The sequence below is a fragment of the Dioscorea cayenensis genome, chromosome 16 (genome assembly GCF_009730915.1).
Source record: "Dioscorea cayenensis subsp. rotundata cultivar TDr96_F1 chromosome 16, TDr96_F1_v2_PseudoChromosome.rev07_lg8_w22 25.fasta, whole genome shotgun sequence".
NCBI classification, from domain to species: domain Eukaryota; kingdom Viridiplantae; phylum Streptophyta; class Magnoliopsida; order Dioscoreales; family Dioscoreaceae; genus Dioscorea; species Dioscorea cayenensis.
This window is the reverse complement of record NC_052486.1, coordinates 8136716-8153539: the sequence shown is the minus strand read 5'-3', so window position 1 is coordinate 8153539 and position 16824 is coordinate 8136716. Positions and strand designations below refer to the sequence as shown.

General features: G+C 41.5%; 1 protein-coding gene, 1 non-coding gene and 1 pseudogene across 2 annotated transcripts; 2 read left to right on the top strand and 1 right to left on the bottom strand.

The window, feature by feature from the left end:
• Positions 1-2895: 2895 nt before the first annotated feature.
• Positions 2896-7366, top strand: LOC120278489 (DNA polymerase-like). Its single transcript, XM_039285277.1, has 2 exons — positions 2896-3881; positions 6733-7366. Exons 1-2 carry the CDS (start codon positions 2896-2898, stop codon positions 7364-7366), a joined length of 1620 nt encoding a protein of 539 aa, XP_039141211.1.
• Positions 7367-9347: 1981 nt separating this feature from the next.
• On the top strand, positions 9348-10754 carry LOC120278488 (annotated as a pseudogene).
• A 2977-nt stretch (positions 10755-13731) lies between these two features.
• Positions 13732-13839, bottom strand: LOC120279741. Its single transcript, XR_005542044.1, has one exon. It is a non-coding gene; the product is annotated as a small nucleolar RNA R71 (small nucleolar RNA).
• Positions 13840-16824: the final 2985 nt, after the last annotated feature.

The following is a 16824-nucleotide window of genomic DNA, read 5'->3' as shown; positions in this document are numbered from 1 at the left end:
TTTACGTAATTCTTCGAAAGCATCCAAAGATCTCAAGAAATGAACATTTCTAAGCTTATTGATAAGTGCTTGAGTGAACATGTTTTTTTATGCATGTTTTACATACATTGAGCATCATATTTTTATATGGTTTATGTCTCATTTCGTGTATTGGGTGTTCTTTTTATGCATATAGGTTGTGAAGGCATTGGGAATTCAAAAAGGGAGCGAAGATAGGCTATCATGGCATAATATTGGGAGTTCTTGTACAAATCAAGTTGGAAGACATAAGAGGAGTTCGTGTATGAGGAGATGTGTGCCAACTTCCATAGTTTTGCAAGCCAAGTTATTAATGGAAGGGCATAAAGGCAGCCATGTTTCCACATTTCTCCTCTTTGTAAAGATTTCAAGACCTTTCAAGACGCATTGATGAAGGAAAAGCCGTACAGCCTACCATATGATCGTGTGCCCGATCGTGTGGCCTTAAGAGGAGAATGTTTATCATCGTGTTTTTGTGGAAATCACTGTAGCAAAAATCACCCCGCGCAGAAATTCCGCGTGCCCGCGTGGAAATTCCTGCAGCCCATGCGGACGCGTGGAAAATCCACGCGGGCGCTTGGGGGCACATGACAGACGCGATGTGAGGCTATAAATACACCTTTTGGCCGATTCTAAAGAGACTTTTTGCAGAGCTTTGAGCAGAGACATTGAGAGAGAGGCGGCTAGGGTTTGAGGAGAAGGTCTTCGCCGATTGATAGGGAGTTCTTCACCAACTTTGATAGGTTCCTTCAATGTCATAGCATTTTGGGGAGCCATTGGCGACCTAGCTTCGGAGAGGAACCCTTCTCTATGGGTTTTATTGCTTTTCATTGTATCCATTATTGTTTTGTAACTAGGCCCATGGAGGGCTAAACCCTAGTGGGTATTTGGGCATGTGAACCCTAAGATTTATATTTTGGATTGATTCTCTTAATGCTTCTAGTTAATCCGAGTTGTCTTTAGTTTTAATCTTGTGATTTAATTGCTTGCTAGTGTTGTTAATCCTTGTGGTTGATTCACATTGCATGATTTAATACTTTGATGTGAGAGGTCTCCATTAGAGTTAGATTTCCAAGATTAAAGAGGGTTGAGAGGATGAGCCTTGAGATGGAGGAGTGTCGCCTTTCCCCTTTGATTGAGTGTTTCCTATCTCCGTATTCCATATTCTCTTTGCAACCATATTTGGTGTGAGGCGTGAGATTGCTCGATTTCTCCGCCGGGACCTTGTAGGGGGTTAGGATCCTTCGCCGGGAATTAGGGTTGGATCTACATTTAGGAATCGGTTTCACTCTTAGGTTTCCTTATAGCATAATGCGGTCATATAGGATGTGAAGTGTTGAGATTGGTCGATTTCTCCACCGGGACCTTGTAGGGGACTAGTGCCTTTTGCTTGGAGACAAGGATTGGTAATCGTTGGACTACCTCGACTCATTAGACTCGATTCTAGAGCATTTAGTGAATCTTGAGCTTTAAGGAAGATCTTAGGGGGATCATTGCCCGAATACCTCATCCTTAGTGATTGAGACTCTTCTACTTTATTTCTTGCATACTTGTTTGCTTTGCTTGAAATTAGTTCACTTCATCATATTCATTGATTCTGACTAGATAATTGAGAAGTGGTTATTACTAATACTTTCATTCCCTGTGGATTCGACTACCCGACTCACCGGGTAATTATTACTTCGACACCCGTGCACTTGCGGTATATACACGCATATTTGGACGTGTCACTTATCCTGTAGCTTATACGTCGTTTGAAAGTAGCTCCAAGGATCCAACGAATAGCTAAGGTTTGTTGACAATCCCAGGATACAATCCCAGGGACATCATAAATAGAACCTGCGACTCCTACTTTTACCACTTCGCATATGGGCTTTATATTATCTACGGCGTCAACCATAAGTTTGATTACATCGCGTTCAGTTCGAGCTGGGTGATTAAAAGTTTTATAAACAATAGCACGAACTCTAGTTCTTTTACCATTTATCATGTGAAAGTTGACCAACTTCTTGATCAATTGTTTTTGCTCACCATCCAAGTCACCCATATAGCTGAGAATTTCCGAGCAATTGGAAGCCGCTTTCGATGACGAGGCCGAAAAATTGATATTACGCGATCGTTACTCTCCATCTTTATCAACCAACTCGCATGTTTCCTTCCATAACTAATATTGTCCAAATGGATGACTGACCCACGACACTTATAAAATCAAAAGAAAAGAAAGGTGGTTTCTTTTTATTTGATCAAGAGCCCCTTTCGCACCCTTGACTTTTTTGTAGACTTCACCATTATGCTCATAATCATTTAAATCCTGTCCTGTACTGTAATATCGTATCGAGGTCAGCGACTTTGTGACGGAGGGGGATCTTAGGCCCTTTCGCAGTCCATTCCATTAGTTCTTAAATCACAAAATGGAATGTGTCCCTGAAAATATCGCCCGTCATCCTTGCACCATATTGATCAACAAACTAGATCTTTATAATCCACTTTTTTTTTTCCAAAGAGCGCAAGAAATTAAAAAGGGATTTATACTGCCATAAACAAGTTTGTCTGTCAAATCTGGAATGTAATAAGAAAATTCTTCTTTGCTATATGAAGCAGGACATCCATCTGCTTGGTGGTGTAATGCGAAAATGTCAAGGTATATATTGGGAGCATTACAGTATTGACATAGTAAGCAAGTTAACACTTTCATCCCTTTCTCTAAGCATCTATCGTATGAAATATTACGATGAATGCAATTGGCCAATCCACATCCCCAACCAAAATGAAGACAACTTTATAAGGCGTGGCTACTACGGTGGTCATACGGACGCATTCAAGCCCATAGGTTCCAACCTATTCTATTACGACGTGAACTCTCTGTATCCCTTCGTAATGAAAGAATATCCAATGCCCGGTGGTGTTCCAGTCTCACATGGTAATCTTAATGGGGAGGACTTAGATAGCATCTTTGGCTTTATCGAGGCGTATGTCGTCTGTCCTAAGACTATCAAAAAGCCCTTTCTTCCCTATCGAGACCAAAATGACACTCTTATCTTTCCAACAGGGGAATTTATTGGTGTCTACTATAGCGAAGAGTTAAAGTATGCAAGAGACTTAGGCTACACAGTGATCCCAATCTCCGGCTACCTTTTTGAGAAGATGGAAAGCCCCTTCCGGGACTTTGTCAGCCAACTTTTTCAGAACAGGGTTGAGGCAAAGAAGAAAGGAAATGATGCCTTGTCATATGTATACATGCTCATTATGAACACTCTCTATGGGAGATTCGGCATTAACCCTAAAAGCACCATTACCGTGATCTGCTCTAAAGAGAGATACTTTGATTTGATCTGGCATAGTGACTTAATTTTCGGTGACAGGCTTAGCGAGACATACAACATCATTTCCTACCATATCAATACCGAAAAAAGCACGGATTATTGGGTACCACCAAAAAACGTTGCTGTACAACTAGCTGCTGCTATCACTGTATCCGCTAGGATCTATATGTACCCCTTTATATCAAGAGAGGACTGCTACTACACGGACACTGACTCGGTTGTGCTTGGGCATCAACTGCCTAGTGATGTGATTTCTTCTTCTGACTTAGGAAAGTTTAAGCTAGAGGATGAAATAAAGATGGGATACTTTTTAGCACCCAAATCCTATGGTTACTATAACATTGAGGGTCAATTTATCTTTAAGTTCAAGGGACCAGCTAAAAACCAAATTCAACCTTCATTCTTTGAGCAACTATATTTAGATCCAAACCGGGAAATACTCTTTCAGGCGGAATTTCCCTTCCGGGTCAATAAGCACACCCTTAACATCTTCAAGAAAGACTCATTCGTCAAAGTGGGAATTAAGCTGGGCAACAAGAGGTGTGAAGTATTCCATGGAGATGTGTGGGTGGATACTGAGCCAATTCATATCACAGACTTGTCTTGTCTAGATCACAGTAGTAAACTAATCATCTCCCAACTAAAGGAAAACTGTTTACAGCTAAACAAAGAAATTACTAATCTAAATTATAAATTATCCAAGAAGGAAAGAGAGATTGAGGAGAGAAAGAAAGATATTCAATCACAGTTTGATCCGTCCCGGTAAAAATTTGTTATAGAATTTTGACTGCTTTTGGTTACATTTAGAGCAGTGCTCTTGGTCTGTCTGTCTCTGTCCCCTCTTCTTTGTTTCTGTGCTATGCTGCGAGACTTTCTATGTCTTTTGTTCTCTTGGTTGGTATTCACTATTCCTCAACTTCTATTTCTTTTTCTCTTTAGCGCTTTCCAAGCCGGTTGTCTACTTTGCTTGGTAAACAAACGTAGCCCATGCGTCTGAATTTCTGGATAGTATGAGAGGACTGAGTAGAGTAGGATGATTTGAAGTGTCATAAGTTAGTATAGCAGCAATGGACGATAACTAGTTAGTCCGGCTCTGTTTTTATTTCTTCAGGTGTGGTGTATGTATAAAGAATCAGATATGCTTTCTGCTAGGCGAGTCAACTCATGGGAGATGGTGTCTTGTCAATTCTTTTACTCCCTCCTTCATGAAAGACCCTCATACCCTCTCTTTCACCCCCCTCGCCTCTCCACTGCCAACCGGGACGGGTTCTTTTCGATTTGACAGGGAAGGGAAGGGGTACCTCATGCATGATGGCATTACATTATTACATTTTGATGAAATAATATTCCGTTAACTGTTTTGCTGTTTTTCTAACTCTATATAAGATATTATTTATCTTTTTTCACTAAAACACTGAAGTTATCATCAGCACACTCAATATATCCATCATTACTTATCCCGAACATACCGGTAATACATTTAATATTTTGATCACCCGGAGAAATTATTGATATATTTCCAGTTAATTGAAGTTTCTTAAATAAAGTTGTAAACACCTCAATAGGATTATCTATTTCTTTTTTATCGTGGGGAACAACTATAAAAATGTCAGGTCCATATCGTCTATATTCAAAGTCAAGGTATTCATCCATGAATAATATGTCTAAGCTAGATAAATAGATAGTCAATAAGAGTTTGGAAAATATACCCACTTGCATAATATCGCTGTCACGGGGCTTAAAATATTCTCCATTACGGTCAACAAATATAGTTTGACTGTAGTCAACAACTTCTCCATTTGGTAATAAAACTTTGCTAAATTGACAAAATTCTTTAATTAAATATAAAATATAAGAATTTTTATTCATCTTTGATAAAATCATAAATAATTTATGTCTATCAATAATAAGATAGGTATTACTTAGATCCAGATTATACAATTTCTTAACTTTACCAATGTTTACTACATCGGTATTATACACTCTTGTATAAACAACAAATAAATATAGAGCTTCTACTCTTACAAAAGAAGACGTAGTATAATATGTCCTAACAAGATCAGTCATAGCAAAAAGAACAACATCATCTTTATCGTTAGCCTCATAACAAAAATAGCCATTTGGTTCAATATTACTATTTTGAAATATATAAAACGTTGATGGATTTCTATCAATAATTTTAACTACTTTCGGTAGAGAGATATTATATGATTTTAAAATTATAGATGTTACAATCTTCTGAACTGAAGATGGAGAAAGGGTAAAATGAGATGGATCTTTCAAGTAATAATGATTCACCATATCAGCTAAGTATGAAACAGGATTATTTTTAAAATGATCATCATCACAACTACAAAAATCTCGTTTAGGTGGAAAAAACATAATATCAGATAAGAATCTCATTTTCATTTTCATTTTCATCCTATATTATTAATCGTTTCATTCGAAACTATCCCTACAGCTAGAAAGAAAGCAACCATCACGCCTAGGGCAACCGCCTTAAGCTAATCGCCCGTTAGTCGGGATTGTTATCTCCGCAAAAGGAGACTCATTTCTAAAGGTTGACACAAGGGATGAGGATACCTCCTTGCTTTCAAGAAAATGAGCTTTATGGAATCTCGTGCATCATGTGTAAGTGAGAAAAAAATGGTTCATAGGAGTCCAAAGAAGCGTAACAAGTCACCCAGATGGAGGGTGATCGGATATGCCCGCGCAAAAATTGTACTAGACAAGACAACCCTATACCCAAGCGCATATAAACCAAGAAACGACCATACATTCCCCGAGAAAAAGTGATTACTTCAACCAAGATTTTTGGTTAAATTTTTCCTCGGTAATAACACACGCATACCTGAACCTGAATGGGAATAAGGATACAACAAATCCTCTGAAATAGCTCTGCTATTATATCTTAAACCAAGAGAATTACTTAAAAAATGCAACCTATCAAATGAATCAGGTAAATCAAATTCTTTAAGTAAGTAGCTATCCTGCCCGGGGAGAAAGCGAAAACCCAAGCCCATACGAAAGAAATTGTTGTCATATAACAATGAACTCGAAAAATGGCGTTCAATAATATTACGAGGAAGCTCTATAAAAGGGGCTTGCAGTTGTTCATTAATAGAATGGCTCCAAGCAGAATGTCCTCATAAGAAACATTGAAAGAGTTTATCCATCAAAGTCGGAGGATAATATCCTTCTAGAATTGTAGAACTACTAGAAGAAGATAATGATGATGATGAAGTCTTGTCCGCCAAAGAAAGTTCGTTAAAGTCCTTACATAAAAGAAATATATGATAATTATCAATTGCACGTAAAATACCAAACAGGGGGGCTTCCCCAAAGTGAAATTTGTTCATTATTTATTTGTTAACCAATGTTTTATGAGAAGGTTCTTTTCTACGGTATCCAACAATACTTGGGTCACTAACTCATTGAGTGATTTGCCATTAAAAGATGAAGATAAAACCAAATTAATAAGGTTTTGGGAGGAGTTTTACCAATATTATTTGAGCAAAAAAGAACCACAAAGAGGAACAAACTATAAAGCATCTAATTCTGGCTTGTACAAAGAAGAAGTGTTTTCCCTTTTAGAAAGCAAAAAAGGTAAATTAACTGAAGACGAATTATGTGATCTCCAAATTACTATTGAGGATAAAACTATGAACTTTGATGAGGAATTGATCTATAGTAGTACTAAAAACATTATCAAACTTTTAATTGCGAAGGAACTAGAATGTGCTAGGGACTATCTTAGGAAATGGGGGTTTGAAGCTGATGATATGGAATTGCTTTCTGAGTTTGGTCAATATACGCTTGAGGCACTAATAGTTCATGTTCTAGCAATTGTTTTTAACCCCAATGATTCCCAGGTTATGGTTCGTGTTGCTACTTTGGTTGAACACTTAGAGAAAATCGTTCACTTACAAGCTAAATTATTTAAATGCAGAAGGTCTAAACTAGATTTTTCATCTCTGAAAGCCATGGAAGATGGGGAGAATCAGCGGAAAAAAAAAATTAGCTAAGCTCTACCCATTCAGAGCCGCTTTAGTACAATTCATGGAGTCCAGAAAATTGATCCAATATCTTAGGAGGAGGCCCTTGGTCAGCATACTTCTTCATTTCATCCTGCGAGAAGCTTTTGAAAGCACCTATTCTTTCTTCCTCTCTTGGCGGTGAGATTCGAACCCTTCCACGACCTCCTTAGGGGATGATGACAACTGGTGGTTACCCATACGATAACTGGGCCACATCAAGTTAACTTAACCAGTTCCTCTGCGAAGTAGACACATAGTGACGGAGATACTCCCTACAAGAAACCATTGATCCTCCTCGGTCCGCCTCGCCGGGATTGCCAAGGCCTTTCCGGGACAGTAAAGGTCAAGAAGACCAGCTTCTCATCTTCTCTCAGACTTGTCTTGCTGGCACAACTTCACATAAGCTTCAATGTCCTCACCTATATCGGACCAATAATTATGCCAAAATAACAATGCCTTCATTCTCAAGGCACTCTGCCTACTACCGCCTGGGCCTGGGAGTTGATTGCCTTGACACGGCTGGTGTGCGTGCCAACGCTCAACCCAAACCATTCAATGGTTGCCTCTCGAATGAAGTTTTGAGTGGCTCCAGTGTCCACCATGGCCTGGGCTTCCCTGCCATTCAAGGTCAGCAGCACATAAAGAAGAGAATGAGAAGTGATACCTTTCACTGCCCGTTGAGTCCCCAACAATTGCAGAAGATTGATCCGGCTCTGAGTCACTGTCGCCCTTAGGGCTTAATGCAGCCAGCTTTTCCCTCTTCGGGCAATCCCGCAACACCTTCAGAAACTCATCCCACGAGCAGAAGGTAGTCTGACAAGCCCGAGCATCATCGGCCTGCCGAGTTCTCCACCAAAGCTTGGTATCGCCAGTAAAGTACATCCCCACCAAGGGTACTTACTAGAGTTAAGCTTTCTCTTCTGGGTCTCACGACCTTTTACTCGCAACTACTTTTTTGGAAAGTTTGTCCTTGTTCTTCTTCTCCTTGCTTTTTGTTTGTTTTTTTCATTCGAAAGTTCAAGCAAGAGATTCAAAGCTCAAAAAAAGAGTACTGCATGAGAATGAATGCGAGTCAAGCAAAGCCTTGGAATTCTTCGGACTAAGGAAAGAAGGCGTAAACTAACTATCGGAAGCTAAGAGCACTTGCCTCAAGAGTAGAAGAACTAGCAACTTGAAGAGCTTTCCTCAAGAACCCGTGAGTCCCACATCATCCGGACAATCTACTCGAGCCACATTCGAGCCTCTAGCACTTCAGTCCCTACAAAACCGAGTTTATCCACTACAAAGATGATAGTTCTTTCCTCTTCTTGTAGGATTCATCCATTAGACCTTCTACCCGATCCACTCAGTAGAACTAGAGCAGAACAAAAGAAGGCAAGAACTTCGAAAGCCCATTTTGAAGCGAAGAAATATAGTACTTTATTGAGAGCACTATACCTTCTCTCTTTCTGGATTGATTCCCACTCACAGCCTGATAGCTGGCTTGGCCCATGAGACCTATTGTCTTATTGTCCTAGCTTACTTCACTACTTTGGAGAATGGGTTTTTCCGCTTTCTGGTTCGCAAACACTCTAACCCATCGGAAAGCTCCATCAAAATTCTAGTTGATGTGAGCACTTCCCCAGAGGCAGAGTCTGAATCGAGCAATGAAGTCTTGGGTCCTTTGTCTAAGGGCCCTTTCGTTCCACTAGCCTTAATGCACTTTTCAGAGTTGCCAAGGTGGCGTTGGTGGTCTCGTTTTATCATAAATAGATAGAAAGAAAGCGCTATTCTTCCAATTTTTAAAGAGCCTTAGCTATATGCTTAACATATGCAAAGAGCCCACTTACTCGCCTCTGAAATTAATTATTATTATATTTAGTAAATTAGTAAAGCAGATTTCTCCCTTGACTCTATCATCGTCTTTCTTTGTTCAAGTATGGAATTATCTCCCAGAGATGCGAAACTCACGACTCTATGAGAAAGTAGAATGACCAACTTTTACACTAATTTTCAAGTGGATGAGATCGGTCGAGTGGTCTCACTTGGAGATGGGATTGCACGTGTTTATGGATTGAACGAGATTCAAGTCGGAGAAAATGGTGGAATTTTGCCAGTGTGTGAAAGGAATAGCCTTGAATCTTGAGAATGAGAATGTAGGTATTGTTGTCTTTGGTAGTGGTACCGCTATTAAAGAAGGAGATCTTGTCAAACACACTGGATCTATTGTGGATGTTCCTGCAGGAAAGGCTATGTTAGGCCATGTGGTCGACGCGTTGGGAGTACCTATTGATGGAAGAGGGGCTCTAAGCGATCACGAACTAAGACGTGTCGAAGTAAAACCCCCAGGGATTATTGAATGTAAATCTGTGCACAATCCTATGCAAACACGCTTAAAAGCAGTGGATAGCCTGGTTCCTATAGGCCGTGGTCAACGAGAACTTATAATCGGGGACAAACAAACTGAAAAAACGACTATAGCTATCGATACTATATTAAACCAAAAAGCAAATGAACTCAAGGGGTACTCTCCGAGTGAGACATTGTATTGTGTCTATGTAGCGATTGGACGTAAACGCTCGATCGTAGGCACAATTAGTTCAAATTCTTCCGTAGCGAATGCTTTTGGAATATTCCATTCTTAGTAGCACCAACGCTTTAGATCCTGCTCCTTTGCAATTTCTGGCCCCATATTCTTGGTGTGCCATGGGGGAATATTTCATGATAATGGAATGCACGCATTAATAATATATGATGATCTTAGTAAACAGTCAGTGGCATATTGACAAATGTCATTATTGATATCACCGACCACCGAGCCGTGAGGCTTTCCCAAAGAAATGTTTTCTATTTACATTCCCTGCCTCTTAGAAAGAGCCGCTAAACGATCGGACGAGACAGTGCAGTGTAGCTCGATCGAGTTACCCGTCATTGAAACATAAGTCGGAGACGTATCGACCCTATATCCCCACCAATGTGATCCCCATTACGGATGGACAAACTGCTCGGAAAATAGAGCTCTTTTATCACGGAATTAGACCAGCTATTAACGTTGGCTTATCTCGTCGATCGCGCTGGTCTCGCCGCTTAGTTGAGAGCTATGAAACAAGTCCGCGGTAGTTCAAATCTAGAATTGCCACAATATCGCGAAGTGGCCGTCTTCGCTCAATTTGGGTCAGACCTTGATGCTATGACTCAGGCATTACTCAATAGAGGTGCAAGGTCGATGAAAGTGCCCAAACAACCACAATATTCACCACTTCCAATTAAAAAACAAATTGTAGTGATTGATGCAGCTGTCAAGGGATTCTGTGATCGAATGCCACTAGATAGAATTTCTCAATATGATAGAGCCATTCCAAGTAGTATAGATCCTGAATTTCTAAAACCCTTCTAAGAAAATGGTGGGTTAACTAACGAAAGAAAGATGGAACCAGATGCTTCTTTAAAAGAAAGTGCTTTGCCTTACCTATGATGCAAGAAAGATAGGAAGAATTTCATTGACAACAAAAAACGTGATGAGCGTAGTGTACTTGATAAGTGCTTGTGTGATATGAATGCGAAGCATTCTTTCCTTATGTTGAGCATTACTTTTCTTGGGTTTCTACACTAATATGTGTGTTTTATGTTACTTTTATACAGGTAGGGGTGTGAGGCCGAGTATGAAGGAAATAGGCTAATGTGGATCATAATGCACCAATTTTGGAGGAAATCTTGCTAAGGTTCAAACGCAAAGACATAGGTCAGGTGTGAGATGCTAGAGTGTGTGCTAACCTCCTCGTATTCGAGTGGGCACATCCATTTTGAGGGGCACAAAGGCAGTCACTGATAAGTGCTTGTGCGATATGAATGCGAAGTGTTCATTCCTTATGTTGAGCATTACTTTTCTGAGGTTTTCACATTAATATGTGTGTTTTTATGTTACTTTTATGCAGGTATGGTTGTGAGGCTAAGTATGAAGGAAATAGGCCAATGTGGATCATAATGCACCTATTTTGGAGGAGATCTTGCTAAGGTTCAAATGCGAAGACATAGGACATGTGTGAGATGCTAGAGTGTGTGCCAACCTCCTCGCATTCGAGTGAGCACATCCATTTGGAGGGCACAAAGGCAGTCACACTCGAGCATTTCGCCTTATGCATATAAGAACAAGAGCTCCACCAACATATATATCATTGAAGAAGCAAGTGATTCACGACGTGAACGTGTGCCCGTTTGCGTTACCCCGATGAAAGTATGGAATTGGGACGTTATTCAGGTCGAAGACCGTAGCAACACTACAGCAAGTACTATAGTAGCAATGTTCACAGTCGCCCGAGAAATCAGAGAAACAGAGAATCCACACGGGCGTGTGGAAATTATCCACGCCCGGGTGGAAATTCCGCACGGGCACGTGTAGCATCCACGCCCGTGGAGTTGCCCGATTCCAGCCTTATTTAAAGCCGATTCAGCCCCGATTTTGGTATTCTTTTCTCCATCTTTTCCCCAACTTGAGAGAGGGCTTCGGCTAGGGTTTTGAAGGGTATTAGCCAAGGTTTTGGAGAGGTTCTACGGCTCCGACATCGTCATTCCTTAGGAAGATGGTTGGTAGGGGAGCTTCCGTTGAGGCGTATCCTGTACCGGACGAGGGAATCCTTGGATGACGAGTAGAGGACTTTCTACAAGACCATCGACACGACCATCGAGGGGGTTTCTTTATGGATTCATTGCTTTTACATTCGATTTCTTTTATTGTACTTAGCTCCATGGAGAGCTAAACCCCTAGTGGGTACTTGGGTGATTGTGAACCCTAGGATGTATTCGTTTTATTCAACTTCTTTATTATGCTTTCAATAAATTGATGTTTATTGTGAGTTCCAACCTTGAATGCTTGATTGTATGAACATTTCCCCTAGAGTGACACTAGGGTTGAGAGTTCTTGTTGGTAACCTTGTGAGTGAGTTACACACCACGAGCGTTCGACAAAGTTAGGTTGGAGAGAGTTGAGAGAGTGAGTCGAGAGGTACAGGAGCGTCCCCTTTCTCCTCCGACGTGATAGATTCTACCTCCGTTCCTTGAGTTCTTTGCGGCCATAATAGAGTGAATGGTCTTAGGGATGAACCTCCGTTGGGGCCTAGTTGCGCGTGCAATGGAGTGAAGCGTTAATGGGATCCTAGTATCTTTGGCTTAATTGTGGCTAGGGACCTTCCGCTTAGACCAAAGTGTTAGGTCTATAATAAGGAAGCGATTTATCACTTGGAATCCCTAGAGCTCATTACAACTTTATTCGAGTGCGAGGTTGAGAGGTTATTTAATCTCTCCTCCGGGACATGAATAGAGTTAGGTATAGTTGACCTTAGATTTGGGACTTTGTGTGTAAGGATTTCCACGACTCACCATTGCATTGATTAGGAACCATAATAGAGAGTTCTTGTACTTGAGGTGATTATCCTAGGTGAAGCATCATCCGAGTTCCCCATCTTTATCGATTGCCTTACCTCCTCCTTACTTTTGCTCTCTTACTTGTTTCTTTTAATTGTTGAGAATTGAATCATTATCACACTTATCATTGTTGATACTCCACATAGCTAAGAATCGACTCAAGTTCTTTACTCCCTACTCCCTGTGGATTCGACCCCGCTCACCCAGGATTATTACTTGACAAACCCTGCACTTGCATGGATATAAGCAATGGGAACTTGTCAAGTTTTTTTGGCGCTAGCTATCGGTGAATGGGCGCTTAGAGATACTTTGCACTTTGTTTTCTTAGCTATTTCACCACACATTCTAATTCATATCTTCTTATTCTCATCATTGCTCTAATTTTCTTTTTTTCTTTATTTTTTTGGTGCCGCCTGTAGGTTATGACCCGAGGGAATCCATCAATATTGATTGAAGGAGACCCTGAGCTTGAATGTACACTTAGAAGAAAAGGGAAAGAACTCGTGCAAGAACAAAGCATAATCCAGATTGATTTAGAAGTAGAAGGATCTCGAAAAAACATGGCAAAACAAAAATGAGCAACAACAAACACTATCCGATTATGCCGACATCTTCGATGTTGGGGACACAATCGAGTACTTGCAAGTCCCCCAATTACAGCTCGAACTTGAAGCTAAAGCCCAGCATTCATCCATATGCTGCAGCAGTCCACACAATTCAACGGTTTGGCCGATGAGGTTCCAAACAGTCACATAGAGAGCTTCCTCGAGGTGTGCGACATGCTGAAGATAAATGGTGTGACGGATGATGCTATCAAATTGAGAGCCTTTCCATTTTCCTTAAAGGGGAGAGCAAAGCAGTGGCTACACTCATTACCTAGAGCATCAATCACTACATGGGAGGAGATAGTAGAAGCTTTTCTAGCCCGTTATTTCCCTCTCGGAAAATCAGCAAAGCTTAGGAATGAGATCTCATCCTTTGTGCAGTTGGAATTGGAGGTCTCTATTTGAGACATGGGAAAGGTTTAAGGAACTCCTGCGAAAGTGTCCGCAACACAGATTCCCAAAGTAGATGATTGTTCAAACCTTCTACAATGGTTTGAACCCAAGTACAAGGCAACTCTTGGATGCGGCGGCAGGAGGTACCTTAGGTAGCAAGACCCCCCATGAGGCTCGTCAATTGATTGAGGAAATGGGGTTAAATAGCTACTAGTGGAATGCTAGGGAGAAGAAAAAGGTGGCCGGTCTCCATGAAATTGATGCAGTAACTTCATTGGCGGCCCAAGTGGAGAGTTTGAGTAAGAAGCTAGATCTTATAGCTTCGAATAGAGTTGCGGCCGTGACCAATTGCATCGATTGTGGTGGAGGACATGCTCCCTCCGATTGCCCAATCGTCATTGGTGATGTTTCTTCAATTGAGAACGTTAACTTTGTAGGTAATGGAATGAGACCTTAAGGGAATCTATACAAAGAATACCTACACCAAAGTTGGAAGAATCATCCCAACTTTTCATGGAGTAATCAAGGACCATAGAAGACCATGGGGCCAACGGGTTTCCAACAACAACAACAAGCCCCTCAAGTGGAAAATAGAATTTCAGGCTTGGAAACCCTGAATGATGCATTTGGAGAAGCACTTGGCAAGATTTGTTCTAATCAGCAAATACAAGGTTTGAATCGCCGATGCTACACTCCGCAATCACACCGCCTCCTTGCACAATCTTGAAAATCAAGTGGGGCAAATTGCAAGTCTCTTCGAAAAGGCAACATGGAAGTTTACCAAGCAACATGGAAACCAACCCTAGAGAACATGTGAAGGCGATCACTTTAAGAAGTGGTCGTGAGGTTGAAGGGAGGCTTCCGAGTGAGAAGCCGAAAAGAACAAGCACCCGAGGTTGTAGAGGTCGAGGAGGAGCAAACAAAGAGAAAGAGGTGGCAACCCCACCTTTCAAGCCAAGAATCCCTTTATCCCTCTAGATTGATGAATGACCAAGGGATGAACAGTATAAGAAGTTCCCTCGAGTTTGTTCAAGCAACTCCACATCAACATTCCTTTTTGTTAAGGCATTAGCTCAAATACCTAAGTATGCAAAGTTCCTGAAAGACCTATTGACCAACAAGAGGAAATTGGAGGAGAGTGCTTCAGTGGTGCTTGATGCTTCATGCTCGGCGGTGTTGCAAAAAGAACATGCCGAACAAGAAGAAAGACCCGGAAGCTTCATCATTCTGTAACACTCGGCAACGAGGTGAGGAAATGGCATTGGCGATTCAGAGCAGCATCAATGTTATGCCATATACTTTCTTCCAAAAGCTAGGCTTGGGTGAGCCTAGGCCTACCTCGGATGACTTTTACAATCGCGGACCGAACAGTGCAACATCCGAGAGGCATCATTGAAGATGTGCTTGTCAAGGTGGACAAGTACATTTTTCCTTTGACTTTGTAGTGCTAGATGTCGATGAGGATGAAGATGTACCCTTGATACTTGGGAGACTGTTCTTGCGGACTTCCAAAGCATTGATTGACATGGACGGTGGGGAGCTCACATTGAGAGTTGGAGATAACAAGCTCACATACCGCCTTGCTAAAGCCATGCGACATTCTCTCGATTTTGATGACACTGTATACTTTGTAGATACTACTGATGAAATTGTTGATGAATATATGCAGGAAATGTTCAACCCGGATCCGTGTATGAAGGATTGTTCGGACCAAGAGGAGAGCAAATGAAGAAGTAATGATGCTTGGTTCGATCAAGAAGTAACATCACCTACGGGGATCTGAAGAAGTGCTCGAAAATGAAGAGGGCTCGAGACACCACAGCTCAAGATTGGTTTGGAGACGTATACGAGCCAAGGAAGTTGGACAAACCATTGCTAGGTGGTCCAAGCCCGAGAGTACATCCTCTATCCTTAGGAGACTTTGCTCATCATGCTTTCAAGCCATGGGTAAGAGGGCAACCTTCATTTATGAACCCTCATGAGATGAGGTAAGGTACGTCAAGCTTAGTGACGTTAAACAAGCGCTTCTTGGGAGGCAACCAAAGTGTTTATCTGCTGTATCTTTTAGTTTAGTTGTTTACATGAATAAACCGCTAAGGTTGGTGTTTCAATTTTTGAGTACTTGTGTCATGATTTTGTCAGTGGGTTTTTCAGAATTCATTGTGTGTTTTGTTGAGAATCGGCGTAAGTTTGGTCGCTTGAGTCTCGCCTTTCGTGTTTTTATCGTCGCAAATTTTGTGGCACAGACGTGCTCCGAGTGTGTACGACAGCTTAGAATACTTTCCGCAGGACTCGCAAAGTTTTTCTAAGTCATCCAGAAAACACACAGCGCAGGAATTTCACACGCCCGCGGTAAGAGCTCATCCAGAGGCTGTGGGCGCGGCGGGGCTGCCCTTCGCGGCACGACCAGGCGATCAAGTACGCCTGGGTACTCGCACGCAGCGCAGGAATTTCGCAGAAAGGCGTATTTTCCCTCGAACACAGCGGACTCGCTCGTGGGTTACCTTAGAACTACACACCTGCACATGGGTAATTTCGCACGCTCGCGGCGTATACCGCAGGTTGTTCCCTCCATTCCAGAAAACATAGGGACGGGTACCGCTCGCTTGTTGGGCATGTGAATGTCCACGCCGGAAATTTCGCATCGGCATGTAAGACTTGATATTTTTCTATTGTCCGTGAAGTTACATGGGCGGCGCCACCCTCGGCCTTTTAAGACTATGATATTTTCCTCAAAGTCTGGGAGATCATTCTAAGTCGCTGAGAGTTTTTCCGAGCGCATAAAGACCGTGAGCTTTTTGAGTAGAGGCACACGGGCGTGGGGAATTTTACACATGTCTGTGTGATGCATGTAACATCAAAAGTCGCGAGTTCGCTTAAAAAGAGGATGATTTCTCCTCTCTCTCACGACTCCTCACTTGAAAAACACTTCACAATACCTCCGAGTCCATTGGCGCTTAGTTTGGCAGGGATTTTAGCAAAGCTCAAATGGGTGATAAGGTTTCTTAATTGATATATTTTTATATATGTTTTATATGCATCAAGTAT